Here is a 19,877-nt window from a genome sequence, read left to right as displayed (position 1 = left end):
CTGCTTTGACTCTTCCAGCCACCAGCCCCGGGTGGTTGACAGCCCAGAGCTCTGGGCTGTCAGTGCCCCACATTGCCCCACACTGTCCATTAAATTGGTGGAAGCGCTCCTGGTGAGGATGTGCACCGCCGACAGAAGGAGCATAATGTGGCCATGAAAAATAAATTTTTATTACTGCAGTAGCCATATGTCGATGTAACTGATGTAAGCAGAGTCAGGATGAGCTCTACCCTGACATCTGGTGGTGAATTATGGTGAGTGTGGAAAAGAATTTCAGAGGCTGATAGTGAAACACAATCAACTAAATAGCACTTGCTAGACAAGGGACATGGGTTCCAAAACCCAGTGAATTGAGAGAGACTGGGGACAGGTATCTGTACCTGGTGGTGTAGGCTCCTTGTGTGAGCCAGAAGCACCAGTTCCACCTACTCCTCTCTCCACTGTGGAATATCAGAGTTGATTTTTGATTCCCTTAAGAATCCTAGATACAGGTTACTGAGCTGAACTCACTTTGGGCTAATGGTGCACTAGCACTGGGGCTCCCCTACTGTGAGCTGAGAGCACTGAGTACTGTGCTAACTAGTGGGGGAGCCTGAAGCTATACTGCGGAGCAGAGCAGCTGGCAGAGCGGAGTGGAGCCGAGCAGTTTGTGGGGATGGCTGGAGCGGATCACGGGACAGCTGATGGAGCAGAGCAGCTGGCAGAGCGGAGCAGCTGTGGGACAGGTCAAGCGGTCCATGGAGCGAGCGGAGCCGAGCAGTTTGTGGGGACGGCTGGAGGAGCAGAGTGGAGTGGCTGGTAGAGGGGAGCAGTTCGTGGAGAAGGCAGAAGCAGAACCCCTTGGAGAGGCAGAGCAGTTGGCCCCGGACCACGTAAGGTGCCCCTTTCTACCCAGGCTGGGGGAGGGGGACCTCTGCAGATAGACTCTCGACCTCTGGGGCTGCACTGACCCGGGACAGAGACTTTTGGGTTGCGGGACTTTTTGGGACTGTGGGTGATCTTTGGGTTGCTGGACTCTAGGGACATTTGGGGTATTGGACTTTGGAGTCTTGAGGTGATTTGGGGGTTGCTGGACTCAAGAGTCCAGGGAAAAGGACACGGCCCAATTTCCTGGGGTGGGTCTTTGCTCACGATTTGTTCTATGAACTCTAGTTGAGGTGTTTTCCCAATTTAATGCTTGTTGTTTATCTTGTGTAATTAAACCTTTTCTGCTACACCGAGACTCTGTGCTTGCAAGAGGGGAAGTATTGCTTCTTCCAGGCACTCAGGGGGATGTGTAAGATTTTCCCAGGTCACTAGGTGGGGGCTTGAGCTGGTTTTGCATTACGTTGTAGGGAAGAGACCCCCTATGTATTGAACTTGGCCCTTGCTGCTATCAATTTGGCCTGGCAGAAGGCTTACACTTAAATTGACTTGACTTGCCCTTTGTTGCAGAGATGCTACAGTGCATTGCCTGCTCTGGATATAGTTTTTTGTTTTTGAATTTTGCTTGTGTCTCTATTGCATGAATCGTTTGTCCTAGGTTTAGTGTCACTAGGTTTGTGAATTCATTTGCTTTAGGTGAAATCAGTAGCTTCTGTGTTGTTTGTATTATCTGAAATTTCAACCTGTATATCTTCCATGATGGTGCTCTTTAATTTACATTTGTCCTACTTTGATTGTGCCATTATAAAATTTTAATTTGCTTTGCGTAGTTCCAGTTTCACTTTATTCTCTTGTATAATGCTGAGGAATTCTTATATAGCCTAACACATTTATTCTTCCCACAATGTGTATTTAGCATTTGGTTTCCTGTTTGCTTGTATGCTGCTGCCTTGTCTTTGCACCTGGTACTAGTATGAGCTTTACAAAATCATTTATTTTTCCTGCTTGGTACTGCACTGATGTCATAAATTGCAAATTCTCATCCTCTGAGTCACTGATTGCTTCCTCGCTATGGTCCTTTTTCTCTTTTCTATAAGTCTTGACATTATTTCTCTTGGTACAATTTTTGCCTATAATCCCTGTGCAGGACGTTATCCTGGTTTCTGTCTACAGTACCCACAGTTCTTCCTTTGCATTTTGTTTGTCTCCTCTAATTTGTATTTGTGCATTTGCTTTTGCACAAATTTATTCTCAAACTCTGAGCTATCCTTCACAACAGGGACCATGCACTAGTTTTCTTGTTCAGCTCTTCTGCTGGTAGTTTCGTATCTATAGTTTAGTAAGATGCTTTTCTTAATCCCCTTTGATACAGCGTACTTTATTATTTCATAATGGTTACAAGATAAAGAAAAAGAAATGTAGTAACCTGCAAACCACTTCTGGGGATCAGAGGGCATCAGACCAGAATTATATGAGAGCAAGCGTGTCAGTCACTGGCCAAACATTTGTATAATTCTTTCAGGGCCAAGTTTTCCGTGTGTGTGTGTGTGTGTGTGTGTGTGAGAACCATTTCCCTTCCACTATGGACAGGTTTGAGGACCCTGTGCACTAGCTATCCTTCACTACACTCTGTCCATGGCTGCTTTTGGAGCAATGAGGATGCACAATGGCTCTGCTACCTCTTCAAAGCCTGAGGAAGGGTTCATCTCACTCCGCCAAATCCTGCAAAGATTGCCAGTACACAATCTCACCATTCAGGCCACCTGCTGATCCTGAGCGTTGACTCTTAACATTTTTTGATTGAATTGTCAATGCTTCTGACCAGTTCTGAATCAAGAGCCACAGAGGCTAAAGTTCAGATTTTCAAATGCCCTGAAAGGATTTAGGAGTACAATTCCCATTGAAAGTCAGCTCCTAAAATGCATAGTAGGTTTTGAAAGTCTCCCCCTAAAATCTTCCTTTTACCACAGCTCTGGTAAGTGATGATTACTGGCAATGTAAGTTCCTCAGCGCTACCTATCAGATAACAACATTACCTGGAGGGACTAATCTTTATGGTGAGCTGTGAGAAATTAAGGGGGTAGGGGAGTTAGCTCCCTTCTATGGACACCCAGACAGCCAGTTAGCTATAAAATCCCTCTTAGTAGCTGTTCTCTACTTGCTTCACCTGTAAAGAGTTGAAAAGTCTCTCTGCTATGCATAGGTAAAAGGAAGTGAGTGGGCACCTGACCAAAAGAGCCAATGGGAAGGTAGAACTTTTTAAAATTGAGAAAAAATTTCCCCTTTGTCTGTCTGTGGTTGTTCACCCAGGAAGAGAGGGAAAGAGCTGCGATGCTGTAAGAAGCTTGGGCCAGGTATGAAAAATGATCTGAATCATACCTAGAAACTACTCGTTTAAAAACCCCAGATATGTAAGTAGATCAGGAAATGTCTAGGAAGTTGCAATTAGGTTTATCTCTTTTATTTTTTTATGGGATGTGAATTCCTCTGTGCTAACCCCGATACTTTTGTTTTGCTTGTAACCTTTAAGCTGGACCTCAAGAAAACTATTCTTGGTGCTTAATACTTGTAATTGCTCTTTTAAAATCTAGCAATAGCTGAGTATCCAGATGTATTTTTTCTTTCCTTTTTTAAAAATAAAATGTACCTTTTAAGAAGAAAATTGAATTTTTGTGTCTTAAGAGGTTTGTGCAGATGTTTAATTACCTGGTGGCAAAAGCTGATTTTCTTTTTTCTTTCTCAGCTCTTCCCTGGAGGGGGAGGGAAGTGAAAGGGCTGGAGGGTACCCCAAAGGAAGGAATTCTCAAGTGAGCCTTCCTAGTCTCTCAATGGGGTTCTGCACTTAGGTGGTGGCAGCATCTACCAATCCAGCTTTTCTCTGACCTTGTAATCTTGGGAGGTTAATACAAGCCTGGCGTGGCAAGTATTAATTTTTAGAGTCCTTGTGGGCCCCCACCTTCTGCACTTGAAGTGCCAGAGTGGGGAATCAGCTCTGACAGGAACATAGTTTATTTTCTATTCTCATTCAATGTATTATATGGCCTCTGCTGAGACTGCTGGCAAGAATGCCCACTGTAATGCCACTTGTCCACACTGAAATGGATTGAGAATTCTGCAGTATGATGACTGGAACTAGAGAGAGAGGATGAAGGTTTCAAGAGGGACATGCATAAATGTGACTAGAGACTAAGGAATACAAGGCTGGGGGTGCTCTAGGATGTGGCAGGGAGACAAACAGCACTGCCTCAGCATGCTGCACTTAGCACTGCTAACTCTCACAATAGCTAGTGTTTTTCTTAAGTTCCCAGTTGCTGGAGTCGTGTATGTGTTTTGTTGTTTGTTTTGTTTTTTCATTTGGTTTAAAAAAAATTCTTAAGGTAAGAATCTAGTCCTCATGGTTGTAGAGAAAAGGACCACCAGATCATCCATTCCAACTTATGTATCCCAGGACACCAATATTGCCCAACAACTGAAGTTAGGCTAAGTATTACACTACACAGGACAGTAGCCTATGGTGCCCCACACAAGACAATAGTAGGGACTGAGGTGCACCGATGCCTGAGGCCCCCACAATGGCAGGAAAATTGATTGAGAGGTATATCCCAATAATCCTGACAAGTGTCCTACACGCACACACTGCAGAGGAAGGCTTCTCCAGCACCACCTACCCCGAAGGTCACTGCCAATTTGACCTAGCAGAAAATTCCTTTCTGACCCCACATACAGTGATCAGTTTAAACCCTGACCATGGGAGCAAGAACCAGCCAGCCAAGCACCTGAGAGAGAGGATACTTGGTGCCACCTCAGAGCACCCCATCCAATGTCCCGTCTTCAGCTGGGGCCATCTCTGGTGTTTCAGAGGAAGACAACCAATGACCTTCCTTCCCCCAAATACATTGGGGTTGGGGAGGAATCCCTCGATGACCCCTACAGGTGGCCAGCTAAAGCCCTGAAATATGAGCTTTTAGGAACATAAACCAGATGTGAACTAGGTCTGCCAAGCCCTGCCCCCTACCATAGGAAACAAGGCTGTCATACAAATACACTCATAAAAGCACAGGTCTCATTTAAAACTAATTAAGTTTTTACTTCCACAAATCCCAGTGGAAGGCTTCACCCCTCTGATGGTTAGATACCTTCTAATTTCCAGCCTGAATTTGTTTGTGGCCAGTTTATAACCAGGTAAGAATCTTATGCAAACATTGTTCTTATGCAAACATTGTCCATTAGTTTAAATAGCTCTTTAACCACCCTGGTGTTTACCCCCTTGAGCTATTTATAGACTGTAATCTCAGCCTTTGTTTTGCTAAACTAAACAAGCCAAAGTTCCAATCTCCCCTCATAAAATAGGCCCTCCATTCCCTTGACTGTACTACTAGCTGTTATCTTCACCTGTTCCAGTATGAATTAATCTTTCTTGATCATGGTTGACCACATGTATACACTATTCCAAATGAGGTCTTACCAGTGACTTGTATAATGGCAGTAATATTCTCTATCTCTGTTGGAAATGCCTCACTTGATATGTCCTTGAGAAGATAGGATTAAAATTTGAAATGGTCTGAAGTAAATAGGATGAAATTCAGTAAGGACAAATGCAAAGTACTCCACTTAGGCAGGAACAATCAGTCTCTCACATACACAATGGGAAATGACTGCCTAGGAAGGAGTACTGCGGAAAGGGAGGTGGAGGGTCATAGTGGATCACAAGCTAAATATGAGCCACCAGTGTAACGCTGTTGCAAAAAAACCAAAACATCATTCTGGGCTGTATTAGTAGGAATATTGTAAGCAAGACATGAGAACTAATTCTTCCACTCTACTCCACGCTGATTAGGCCTCAGCTGGAGTATTGTGTCCAGTGCTGGGTGCCACAGGAAAGATGTGACCAAATTGGAGAAAGTCCAGAGAAGAGCAACAAAAATGATTAAAGGTCTAGAAAACATGACCTATGAGGGAAGATTGAAAAAATGAGTTTTAGTCTGGAGAAGAGAAGACAGAGGACATACGTTTTCAAGTATATAAAAAGTTGTTACAAGGAGGAGGGAGAAAAATTGTTGTTCTTAACCTCTGATGATAGGACCAGAAACAGTGGGCTTAAATTGCAGCTGTTTAGATTGGCCATTAGGAAAAACTGCCTAATGGTCAGGATGGTTAAGCACTGGAATAAATTGCCTAGGGAAGTTGTGGAAGCTCCATCATTTGGACTTTAAGAGCAGGTTGGAAAAACACCTGTCAGGGATGGTCTAGATAATACTTAGTCCTGCCTTGAGTGCAGGGGACTTGACTAGCTGACCTCTTGAGGTCCCTTCCAGTTTTATATTATATCCTAGGCTAATGTTTCCCTTTTTTAAGGCTACCACTCACCCAGGTCTTTTCCCTCCTGTGTCGCTTTTAACTGACAACCCCCCACACTTTGTAGAAATTCATATTATTAGACCTTATGTGCATGACCTTGCACTATATACTGTTCAGTTTTGTTTCATTTCATTTCTATCACTCCAGCCTCCAAGGGCATCCAGACCTTCCTGTATGATGATCCGATCCTCCTCGGTATTGACAGTGCTTCCCAAATTTGTATCAGCAGCACATTTCAATAGCACACTCCTACTTTTTGTGCCAAGGTCATTAATAAAAATATTTAGTAATATTGATCCCAAGACACATCCTTGAGGAACTCCACAAGTAACCTCCCTTTCAGCACAACCTGTTGCCTTTAACCAGTTTCTTATCCACCTTACAATTCTTGTACTGATCCCCATCTTCCCTCAGTTAACTAATGATTTGCCATGTGGTACTGTCAGATGCTTTACTGATGTCCAAATATATTACATCTACTGTACTTTCCTTATCTAAAAAAATCAGTTTATTTTCTTAACAAAGGAAATCAGGTTAATCTGGCATGATCTACCTTTGGTAAACCCACATTGCATTACATCCCTTTTACCATTTATCTCCATGAATTTAATTATTCTTGCCTCCATAATTTGTTCTAAAGCCTTGCATACTACTGCAGAGTTACAAACCTGTAATTACCCAGATCGTTTTTTCCCTTTCTTAAAAGAAGTATGATAGTTCTTCTTCAGTGATATTGTACTACCCTGAATAGATTTATTGCTAATTCTTGCTACTGGATTAGTAAGTGCTGGACCACAATGAGAGAGAGAGAATTTGTGTTGTATTCTAAGATGTCTATTACTTTCGCTCCAGTTCTGTTCTCAGAGCTGGATGGAAACTTAGTTGTGGTTATGGGTGGGAAATAGCACAGTGTCACAGGTTGCAGTATAAAGACTCTTGGGTTTTAGTTTTAGTCTCCCCAGCGAACTGTTGATATCCTGCTGCTCAACCTGCTTTTTTTTTTTAGAGGGTTTATTTTTTATCTTTCAATACATCCTAGACTGGGACATGTGCGGCAGTTGAAATAGAAAGGTCAAGGGTTTGTTTCATTTTGAATGCTTGACCAAAGCTACACCTGCATGTATCACTGTCATTTATATTTGCTTAATCTTCTTTAAAGGTAAAACTGTGTATTCATTTATTTAATAAAAAGAACCTCATTCCAAGCATTTCCTTAAAACTGACATCTGAAGTGTTAAACACAAATTTCTATGCATAATGTGGGTTTCTCACATAAATAATACATTTGATCCCACAACTCTAATTTCAGCCTTTGTGGGATCCTTTTTATGTCATGAAAACCCAGAGCAACAAATTAATGGGTTTTTATGGGCATAAGTGCAAGCAGAATTTTGCCCAAAATCTTTTTGATTTGAAGATGAAAAATATGCTATTAATGTTAAATCACTGGTCAGTCTAGGTTACCAAAACTGAAGGGAAGCCCTAGAAGATGTAATAAAACTTTGGTGAAATTCTAAACGACAATCTCCCAGGGCTAGCACGCTGCAATGTATGCTGAAATTCTCCAACCTAACTCTGAAGACATGACAATAGTAAAAATCATCATGCTTCCCAGCGCTCAGATGTGATGTAAGGATACATATTCATAGAACAAACCAAATAGCATAGTTAACACCAAAAGGTGTGAAAAGGAAATCTGTCAAAATACCAGTACAAAGAGGCACTACATTAAGTCAGATGTGTTTGGTTATTAATTTCAGATAAATTTTAAAGCTGGTTTTGCACTCTCAGAACCGTAAACAATTGCTTTGTTTGGAAACAGACGATCTGCTGCCTGTTTTCAAACTTTGCTGAAACTACAAAGGTAAACTTTATCATAATCTTCACGCATTGCTGAATATCAGCTGCCTTCCAAATGACAGTGCACTTCACTGGCTGGTAAAGTGTGTGAAAGAGATGCAGTGTTGTTATACCCTGTCAGTCCCAGGGTATTAGCGAGACAAGGTAGGTGAGGTAATATCTTTATTGGACCTACTTCTGTTGGTGAGAGACACTAATTTTCACACTTACGCAGAGCTCTTCTTCTAAGTACGTAGACCCAAAGAAGAGTTCTGAGTATGCTCGAAAGCTTGTGACTCTCACCAACAGAAGTAGGTCCAATAAAGATATTACCTCACCTACCTTGTCTCTATATATTCATGCATGAATTTATAAATACAAAGTTGCAGATCTTATAACAATGTAGGATGACTAGAGTCTCTCCTCCAAAGAGTCAGTTCAAAACTAGCTATACTATGGGAGATAACCAAATGCCACTGCTGTCAGAGAGCTGTTTAGTGGAATATGTGAAATGTGTCAGTGATCCCAGGCCAGCTCCTGGTAGACAGTGTGTCGAATTTGGGTGGCAGTTTTCATTGTATGATCAGTTTAGATGGTGGTAGAAGCAGAGATCCCATATTGAATGGGCACAGAGAGTAACTTACCTTCTGCTTCCTAGAGTTGGTTCCTCCAGGACAAGGAATAGACACACTGGGGTCATTGAGGACAAGTGTGCTGCTGCTCTCTTCAGAAAGAGAATTTGAGACTCCAGGCTGCCTCTCAAGAACACTAAAACAACTCGCATACAAAGTTAGGATGAAAAAATCTGTGCTACAGCCAATGCAGGAACCTTGAAACATTTGAAATAGCAGCAAAGATTTTTAGAATGACATATGTATTTATGATTGATTTAGGGCCAAACCCTAATCTCGCTTATACCTGTGCATTTCTATTTACTTCTGTTGCCCAGGGGTAACTGGGAGCAGAATTTGGCTCTTGTTAATGTAGTCATAGATGAGGCTGCTATACACCGCCAATCCCATTGCCGGAATGGTTCCCTGATAGAGACTCAGGTAGGGAATAATCTGATTTCAACCTGTTGAAAATGTGCCAGATGGATTTACCAGTCACTGTTTTGGAAGAAAAAAAAAAGACTTCACCACAAAATCGCAGAAATACTGCTTTGATGCTTTGGGTGAATGGATGCCTGAAGATTCTTTTCCTTGACTATTATATTGGGCTGATGTATGCAAGAAGATAATAATGAGCAAAACTACTGTTGACCTATTACTTGGTGGATTCCAACAGCAACACACTTAAGTCCTGTGTTAACTCATTTACTTCCTGTGTTCAAAGAAAGATCAGCCTTTTACTAGTAGATCTCTGCAGCACTGTGGCTGTGCTTGTCTCTCTGGCATTGCTTTTACTCTGGTGTAATTCCAGTGTCTTAAATGAGTTATTGCTGATGCTCACCTGTGTGAGAGAAAAATCAGAATACTTTGTGCCTGACAGTTTGGGCCTTATTCTCGACTCATTTACGTTCCAGTAGAGTTAACCTTGATTGACACAGGTGACAGTATAAAGCTGAAGTTGCACTAGTTTAAACATGAGGTGAGCAAGAGGAACATTAGGCCCTTGTCTTTCCAAGAGCAGAATATGTTCCTGAAACAATTGTCGAACATTTAGGAAAAAGGTTGCATCAAATTGTTAGATTGCTCTTAATTATCCATGGTTATGGAAGTGCCATTACATAGGTGAGACTTCTCACACGTCTAGCAGGAGTTATGGTTTACACCCTTTCCTTTACCATTTATTGAATTATTCCTGAAGTCTTACCTATCATTTTGTGAAATATAACTTGTCTGCTACACTAAAATCCAGCTGTAATTTAATTTCTTTTTAGAAGCCACAATATGATTGGAAAGTTAACACTAATTAAGCTAAATGTTTTACTATATTAAACCATTAAGCTTGTAAATTCACTGATAGTTCATGATGGAAAACACACCAAAACATTTTATTTAGATACAAGGTTTAGCTCATCCTCTTTGGGAGAACGGTGTAGTGCTTCAATGTTCCTGTCCCTTTGAGTGTGGAGGTTCCTAATATAGTGTAACTAGTGGAGTTGCACTGCATGAGAAATGATTCCAGGAGCCAGCATTTGAACTCGGAGGGGAGGCTGAAAGATTAAGTGACTTACCCAAGCCCATGTAGAGAATCAGTAGAAGAACTAGTGTGTTACAGTTCTTGGGTCTCAGTCCTGTACTCAGGTTACTAGATAATGCAGGTGTTCTCAAACTGGGGGTCATAATGTTCTTAGGGTTACAAGCTGTAAGCCTCCATCCACAAACCCTGCTTTGCCTCCAACATGTATAATAGTGTTAAATATAAACTGTGTTTTTACTTTATAAGGGAGGGGGGCTGCACTCAGAGGCTTGGTGTGTGAAAGGAGTCACCAATACAAGTTTGAGACCCACTTAGATAATGCATCTCTCACACTTTGCATAGTTCTTCTAGTAACAGCTCCTCTGTATTTTTGCTGCTGTTCGTTGGTCTTGCTCCCCTACTTTTCATTCTTTATTTATTTATTCATGAAGCCAGACTCCTTTGCGATATTAACTCATTAACTGCCTTTGAAATGATTAGCTGAAGCCATAATTTTTTGTGAGACATGCTCATCATCATCAGCTGAATGCTTACAACTATTAAGGACAAACTCTCACTAAAGGTAAAGACAAAAGGCCTGTTCCCTTAAGATCCTGCTTTTGTGCAGAGATCTCTAATAATGATCTGAGCCGATTTTGCCCCAAGTGAAGTTAGCATCAAAACTCCCATTGTTAGCAGGACTATGCTCCAAATGAATAAGAGAAATTCAGAAAATACAGACTGGTCTCTGAAGAGTTTTCATTGTCTCAATAGGCTTTTAGGTGAAAAATGTCTTCCCAAACTTTGAGATTCTGTAATATTTTACTTTAACTACATCCTTTTGACAATGAAACAGTGAACTAGATTGTCCTTCACTATTGTTTGAGATGAATATTTCTCGCTCTAGGTTTTCTATGTTCACATAATTCTGGTGTCCCCAGTAACACTCTCTCCCCCCAAGGAATTATTCATCATAGTCATGTTAATGCAGTATAAATAAGAGAACCCTAGTATCCATTCTCTGCCTAGATCTAAACAATTCAATCTTGATAATGCAGGAGATAGCGTTTGCTAAACAGGGCTACACAAGCCTGCAGGATTCAGTACCAAGGGATTTGTTAACTGACCCTTGAGGGTTCAAGTTCCCTCAGCTGGGCTCTGCCCTATGCCTGGAAAGTCGGAGGACTGGTGGAAGGCATCAGGGGAAATAAGGGCTCTTTGAGAAAAGAGAGACTTGCTGACTTCCAAACTCTCCAGATGCATCCACAGAACATCAGGTGGTGAGGTTTACAAACAGACTGGACCTAGAACACAGTGCTTGGTTTGAGGGTGACTGGAAGTATTTCCTAGAGCTCTGTTGCTAAATCTCAAACACTCCTTTGTAGCCATAGCAGTAACTTACTACTCTGCTAATGCATTTGGGAAAGGAAAAATGTTTGTAATAAACTTGGGTTTCACAATATTGCTAATAAGATTAAGGAAAGGCAATCTGTACATAAGAGTTTATTTAGAGGCCCACAAGTTTTAAATCATTCCCTTTTGTATGCCAGCCCACTGACTGTCTCCGCCAATTGAATTACCCTTGGGTTTACAATGTGATTTACAAAATGAACTGACAGTATGATTTACAAACATCCTTTGAGTATCATATAAAACACAACTCTTTCCCTTATAATACAATCATTAAAACAATGCAAATGTAATCAACACCTGGGAAACTGAAAGTGACTGGACATTGTATGTTTAGGCTGGATCCCAGTCATGAACAAACCTTCTAAGTAAATTATCAATGCTAATAATGAATAGGGGACTAAAAATAGCTAAATGATTGCAAGTAATTTTTATAGCATTTTGCAAAACCCCTTTAGGAGAAACATGAAAGTACATTATTTAAAAGAATATTCTAATATTCTTCCATTATATACAGTCACGCACCAGTCTTATAAATCAATTTTACATTTCCTGGCTAAAGCTATGAAAAACTCACAAATGTATACTTTTCCAAAGTATAGCCACCATGCTTAGATCTGCAATCTTTTTCCAAACACCTGCTGTTTAGTTAATTAAAGAAAAAGGGGTTGGGGAGGCAAAGAACACTTTACAAATAAGCAGAACAGAGTACAACAGCACATCGAAAATGTGGCATTTAAGGTGTATATGCCATCAGATTTGAAATAGATTGTTGTTCCGGTACTACAAACTTTCTAGCCTCATGAAAACAAAGAAAGAGTTACATCTTCCTTTGATGACATCCAAAAATCTAACCTTTTGTTAGTTTTAATTAGGATTTCTGCCTAGGTTTGGGCTTTTAAAAAGCATTTTATGCATGGTTAACTTAATAGATTAGGTTCTTTTGAATGTCAGAAAAGTACAAAAAGGGGCCAGATTGCTTCTTGAATATGTTACATGTAATGAAAATTGTAGCATAGAATGTCACCAATCTCCCAGGGCTCGCATGCTGCAATGTACACTGAAATTCAGGCTAAATGTAATTGTCATTTACACCATTTCTTGTCATCTCTACAATGGTTCAGCCTGTTATGAATGGCAGGTTTCATTATAGGAAAATAAGTACATCGGGAGAGATGGTGAACTCATCTACACTGTTGGAACTAGGTAACTCTACACAGCAATTAAACATCCATGGCTGGCTGTGTCAGTTGACTCAGGCTGCAAAACTACAGTGTAGATGTTCAGGCTTGGGCTGGAGCTTGAGCTCTGGGATCCCATAAGGTGGGGAGGGTCCTCCAGCCCGAGCCCAAACGTCTACATGGCAATTTTATAGCCCAGTAGCCTAAGCCCCACAAATCGGCTGCCACAGACCAGCAGTGCGTGTTCAACTGCAGTATAGACATTCTAAATATACAAGTTTCAAGCTCTTTGATTGCTTCACAATCCAGATGAATGCCACCAACATCCAGTATTGGTAGTGTCACTTGCAAACTCGACCACTCTGCTAAACCTCTCAATAAGGGGCATTGTTTCCTGGATATGTGTTGAAAGGGCACTGGATATGTGCTTTAGTGCTCAATACAGGAATTCTGCTACTAGTTCATATGTTTGGAAAAGAAAATGCATTTTTTTAAGGTAAACTTAGGTTTGATTACTTCCAGCCTGTACAAGTCAAATGTACTTTGGAATGTTTTACAATGTGTGACAGCTATGAAATATAAGTATTATGCAATCTGACTGTACATACATACATATTTTCATAAATACATCTGACAGGGACCTTAGAACTAAGTATGCAATATTATGGGACAAAATCACAACAGGCAGCCTTAGTTGTAGAAACTAGATCCAAAGTAAAATAATCTGAGTTTCAATCATGTTGTCAATACACAAATTAAACCAAAATTACATCATTAGTTTACCCATGAAATAATTTAAAGGTATTTGTAAATGATGTGACAGGAAAAGTGTATAATTTACAACACTGAAAACTTTTTTAACAACCATAGACTTATATGCTTTGTACTGTAAAGTCACCCAGACAAGGATAGCATTGTGGTAGGTCCCAAAGGCAACTCCCAAACATCTTCCTCAGGTGGAGACTTTGGTAATTGTCTGTTGTATAAAACACCAAACTCTTACAACTTCATTTTAGATGTTAACTGCATCGGTTTTCCTCACAGAGAAGAGTCCAATCTTAATGCTTCAGTTATTGTGAAGACAGTCTAAATCCACAGAACAGCAGACATTCCCATTCTGTACAACAAACAAATCAGTGTTACTTATGCACACAGAACAATGTTAAAAAACAGAAATCATGGGGCTATAAGATGTGGGGAGGGATATCCTATAGATATTCACATGACACAAAGGATTGTGTGATTTTGGCCCCCATAGCAGTTAGTACGGTTGCCATGCCCATTCAGGCCATGGCCTTTTCTCAAAGGAAATAGGTGTGGTGATTTTTCTTATGATGTGGCCATCTTTTTGCATTATATACTTGACTGAAATCACCAACTCGTTTCCCATTGGTCAGATTGTAATGACTCTGCATCACATCTGACCTGAATTGTGCTTAAACCAGAAACGTATCTGTGAAAGGCTCAATAGTCCTCATTACAAATGCCTGGAGCCATCCAGTCCCCTTTCGTGAGCATAACCTATATTATAAAAAAAACCCCAACAATATTAAAATGGCAGAGAACACCTGAAAAAAACAAAATAGTTGATCTTTTATTTTGCTATTTTCTCCCAAATGATAGATCTTAGCAGAGCTTATTTTTGACCAGTTGAACAAAGAGACTTCCACCCTGTTTGAACATATTCCTGTAGTGCAGACTCTCAATTTGCTGAAGAGAACTGTGATAGCAATTCCCATGCCCTACCAAGCTTAACTCCACCAGCCGTAGAGCTGAGTCTGTGACATCTAGTCAAATGCCCAGGAATCTTACTGATAGAAAAGCATCATTTAAATCCATCACAGAGCCTCAGGGGAAATGCCACCAAAAAGGGGCAGGAAAGCTAATCATGGGGAATTAAAGCCCAGAAGGGGTCTCAAACTCCTGGCCCGCAGGCCATCTGCAGCTTGAGAACCTCCCCAATGTTGTCCGTGAGGCTCCAGCAATTTTAGGGCCAGGTCTCTCCTTTGGCCCTGCCTGCCACCCCCGGGTGCTCCCTCTCCCCATGTGTCCCCCGGGCAATTTACAATGGGCTGGGGCCCCACCCACAACTGGCAGCGCAGCAGAGCTGAGCGGCTTCTGCCTGCTCGCTCCATGTGTCTGCCGGCCACTCCCTACGGCCGCGGGGCAGGGCTGTGCCTTGATGCACTGCCTCTGTCCCAAGCGCCCCTGCAGCCAATGGGAAGTTGCAGGGGCAGCAGCATGTGGAGGCCCTCTGGCCCGCCCTGCCTTGGAGCTCTAGGTAAGCACCACATCCCCCTCCCAAAGTCCAACCCCCCCCACCCCCAAACTCCCTCCTAGATCCTGCACCCCCTCCCCACACACCCCAGCCCCTAAACTTCCTCCCAGAGCCTACACACCCTCCCCTTCCCACACATACCCTCCTGCCCCAACGCCCTCCCAGGGCCTGCAACCCCACCCCTCCTTCTGCACCCCTGCCCCAGCCCAGAGCCTGCACCCCTGTTCATCGTAGCTGTGCCAATATAACTTTTCATTGTAGAATAGACTTAAGTGATTTCTGCTTTACTCTGGACTAAGAGGCGCACGTTGTAGGAAATCTTGTACATGTTGCTGAATATGAGGTTAGGCATGGATATTTCAACAGTGTGTAATTGTGTTTATCATAGATACACAAGGGTAGAACGGTCCTTGAGAGGTCATCTAATCCAGCCCCATGTGTTGAGGCAGGACCAAGCAAACGCAACCCATCTCTGACAGGTGTTTGTCTAACCTGTTCTTAGAAATCTCCAATTAACCTTAGAAAATCCCCAACCTCCCTTGGTAAGCCTAACTATACTTATAGCTAGAAAGCTTTTTCTAATATCTAACCTAAATTTCCCTTGCTACAAATTAAGCCCATTACTGCTTGCTCTTCCTTCAGTGGACATGGAGAAGAACTGATCCTTTTTATAACAGCACTCAACTATTTTGAGACTTATCAGGTTTCCCCTTTCTCAAGACTAAAACATGCCCAGTTTTTTTAAAACTTTTGTCATTTTTATTGTTCTCCTTTGGACTCTCTCCAATTTGTTCACATCTTTCTTAAAAGGTGGCATCCATAACTGGACACAGTATTCCGCTGAGAACTCACCATTGCTGAATGGTTGGGACAATTACCTTCTCTGTCTTATATTCAACACTACTGTTAATACACCCCACAATGATATTTGCAATGGCATCACATTGTTGACTCATATTCAATATATTATCCTCTATACCATCCAGAGCCTATTCTACAGTACTGCTGTCTGCCAGTTATTCCCCATTTTGTTGTTGTGCATTTGATTTTTTTCTTCCTAAGTGTACTTCTCTTTAATGAATTTCATCTTGCTGATTTCAGACCAACTCTCCAATTTTTCCAAGGTCATTTTGAATTCTAATCCTGTTCTCTAAAGTGCTAGCAATGCCTGTCAGCTTGGTTTCATCTGCAAATTGTATGAGCATACACTCCATTCCATTATCTGAGTCATGAAAATATTCAAGAGTACCAGACCCAAGACAGACCCCTGCAGAACTCTGCAGTATATACATACTCCCAGTTTGACAGTGACTCATCGATAACTACTCTTTGAGTATGGTCTTTCAACCAGTTTTGCAATCACTTAATGGAAATGTGGTCTAGATGAAAATTCTATAATTTGCTTTCCCTAGTTTATGTATGTGTGATGCTGCCTTTTAGTGGGTTATCTTAGTACTTAATACTTAGTCCTGCCACGAGTGCAGGGGACTGGACTAGACGACCTCTCGATGTCCCTTCCAGTCCCATGATTCTATGACCTACACAGAGAATTAAGCAAGCTCTGCCTCCATTCAAATGATAGATTTTTGGAGTTGAAGGACCAAGTTTTTAGTTTCAGTATCCCAAATGGGAGTGATTTATCTAATGATTATGCCTGTTTGCAACACACTGATTACAAAGACAGCATATTCCCTCAGTTCCCCACTCATATAAAGGCCTGATCCAAACCACACTGAAATCAATGGAAAGACTCCCATGAGCATTCACCTAGCTTTATAGTGTTTAGAAACAGTATCATTCCACATTGATTTTTCACCGTATTGCATATAATGAAGGCAGAACCTTACTGTTCTGCTCTGATGATTACGTGAAGCTTCTTACATTTCAAAATTAGACTGGAAATCTCATGAAAATAGACTTTTCTACGTGATTTCCAGTATTTGCTGTTTTTACTGTAAGAATGTTCCTTCCCCCACCCCCCCCAACTTATAATTGTGAGGAAATTAAGAAGTGCTAAGGGAATGAACAGAGAAGAGATGTAAGGGACTCTAAGTTAATGTAACCTACAGACTAAGGGCCCAACTTGCTACCATCTTATACCATGTGTAGTCATTTACACCTGTGAAACCAACATGTAAATTATTCCTTCCTACATATCACCTCTGAGTTTGTCTGAGTGATTCCTTATCTGGTCATGCTCTCAATGTTTGTCTTGGAGAAGAGGCAAAAGAGGTTTAAAATCCTCCTCTTCTATATACAGTGCAATTTTTATTATTGTATTAGCTTCTAATAAATATTCTGTAAAATACATTTTAATAAACATAAAACTTGGCAATTTTTCAAAATAGCTATCCTAGATTTATATTAAATATATCTGCAGGGATTTCAGATGGAATATTTTAAAGTTGCAGAATGATGTTAAATATCTGTGCTCAAATTTCCAAGAAAATAACTATAGAATTACCATGTTTTGTTTACACTATGCATACCATACATTGAAAACTTTTATACTGTAGGTTACATTCTCTGCCCTTGAATCTCATTTACTTCAGTGGGAGTTGTGTGTGAACTTCCAGGGGTAGAATGCAACTCTATATTTATGATCTAGTACAAATCACTACTATGTACTCATAATACCTTGCATTTGCAAGTTGTACACGGAGATCCAGCCATTGTCCATACAGAGCCACTGAGCCTTGTGATTCCATAGCCATCTACACAGGTTTTTCTGATATCATAAGTGATCTGATCAGCCAGACAGGGATCACTGACACAGCGGGGGCAACACTCTCCTTCTGAGATTGCGGTGTACTCACAGTTTGGATTTGGGCATAAAAGAGGCCAACAATCCACTTCCCCTTCCTGTAGAAATAGAAATAAGGCCCATAAAAATTTCTTCCAATCATTAGTTATTGAGAAAAAAATAAGTTCTGATGTAACGAAAGCTCCTTTTTGCATCAAATTATAATAGATTCATGTTTGGGATATATATCATGTTAGACTGAATGCCACACCATTGGACATTGAAACTTATGTTTCCTATGTACAGTACAATATAATTTTCTTGGGTTTTTTCTTAATGAAGCAACCTAATCTGCAGCTTGCTCATCATGATAGACTACCTGGTTTAGTGATTTTTTTTTTTTAAACTCAGGCACTAATACTTTTTCATAGTATGGACCATACTTCAATATAGTTATTGCTTTGCAGACCATCTAGTCTTCCATTCATGATTGCATAACATCCCTGTAGCAGCTACAGCAATTGCTTACATAGACAAGTAACATTTAGGAAAATATTTAGCGGAAGCAGGAGGGGACTTTCAAAAGCGCTCCACAGGGCCTAACTAGATTTCCATTGTAGCCTAAGTAAGTTTTACCATTGATTTCAAAATGAACAGTTGGGCCAATGCTGGGCACTCTTGAAAATCGCACTCTAAAATATATTTTTAACTTCTTTAAAAGCAGTTTAACAGCTGGAAATAAGGAGGAGCCAGAATCATGTCACCACCCAGCTCTGTGTAGACCAGCTAAACAATCCAGGCATCATACTTTGAGATCCTCTGCATTGAACTATTACTACTAACCTGCATTTTGCTAATTTACAATCTTTAAATTTTAAAAGTAATATCTCTTATTACCAAATTTCATATTTTTGTAACAAATATGCTGCCAAATATCTTAATATAATTAGTACCTAAATATTAAACTACAATTATCAAAACAAATGAAAAAAGCATATTTAATGATGCATTATACTCAAAATCAAGCCAGTTCATGGATTTAAGTGGTGTTTGATTAGAGTAATGAAAAGACAGTACATAGATGCTGTGGCTTTAAATTTGTCTCTGATGCTTAGAGTGAATCACTGTAGTATAATGTAAATCGTCTTGGGGTATTCTGGGACAAATACTCTATAATGCTGCTTGAAGAAATGTTACCATTTCTTATATGTATGTAATCCCAAACCTGTAAATTCATGAGGATTTCCAAAGCTAAGATACACATGGAAGAGATTGGTAAATGAAGATGGTGTAATCTCTGGGTAAATGCCTGCTCAGTCCCTTTGCTGTTACATTTCACAAAAGACTTTGTTCTAGCTAGTAACTAACATAACTCACCAATTAGCATTTTCCCCTGTCTATGAACTGGTACTTTCAAAGGAACATCAAATACACTCTTAAATGGATCCCTTAACAAAGTATTTTTTCTTTAAAACAATCTGCTACAGGGATAGGGTTACTGTAATTATTCAATTGGAATTTTTAAATACTAGGGTGTGTGCACACGTGTGTGAGATTGATATAAGCACTTTAAATGGCATGCCTGGCATTAAAAGTATGTGATCACACTATACACTATATATTTCTCAAATAGTAAAATTTGTTTTTATAACTATAAATATACAGATGTACCTATGGCAGCATATGCTCACATATTTAAATACTGTGGTAGTGTGCAGCTGCATAGGAGCAGGATGAAGTTTGCACATTCAAACTTAACTTTCACAACTCTTGATTTTTTTGGTGTTTTTGGCTAAAACCATAATACTTCATTACATTACTTTTTCTATTTTTAAAGAGAAAAACGTCTAGTTGTCTAACGGGCAGTAATTACCAAAAACGTCTGGTGCCTATCAATGTCCTTAGTAAATTGTACATTTAGACTTTTAACATATACCAGTCAGCCAAAAACTGCCTAATTGAGGTTCGTTACCAGTGCAGGCTAAAGAAAATATCTCCAGGCCTGAGTATGAATATAAGAGATTCTTAAGGCAGCATGAAAGGCCTCGCAGCTTATGGCTAGCCCTCCAGCTGTTGTTTC

The 19,877-nt window shown here is 40.5% G+C and overlaps 1 protein-coding gene across 6 annotated transcripts in view; it reads right to left on the bottom strand.

Moving 5' to 3' along the window:
• Window positions 1–11,539: 11,539 nt before the first annotated feature.
• NELL1 (neural EGFL like 1) overlaps window positions 11,540–19,877 on the bottom strand; it is a 436,046-nt gene continuing 427,708 nt past the window's right edge. For 3 of the 6 annotated variants that reach the window (XM_045015869.1, XM_045015870.1, XM_045015871.1), the window contains 2 exons: window positions 17,692–17,916; window positions 11,540–13,893 (listed from right to left, as the gene is read on the bottom strand). In XM_045015869.1, coding sequence (XP_044871804.1) covers window positions 13,843–13,893; window positions 17,692–17,916 — 276 coding nt within the window. In that variant the 3' untranslated portion in view covers window positions 11,540–13,842. The remainder of the gene's footprint in view (window positions 13,894–17,691; window positions 17,917–19,877) is intronic. The other 3 variants (XM_045015872.1, XM_045015874.1, XM_045015875.1) reach the window with 1 other exon arrangement.

The sequence above is a fragment of the Mauremys mutica genome, chromosome 4, assembly GCF_020497125.1.
Source record: "Mauremys mutica isolate MM-2020 ecotype Southern chromosome 4, ASM2049712v1, whole genome shotgun sequence".
Classification (NCBI taxonomy): domain Eukaryota; kingdom Metazoa; phylum Chordata; order Testudines; family Geoemydidae; genus Mauremys; species Mauremys mutica.
This window is presented reverse-complemented; position numbering and strand designations above follow the sequence as displayed.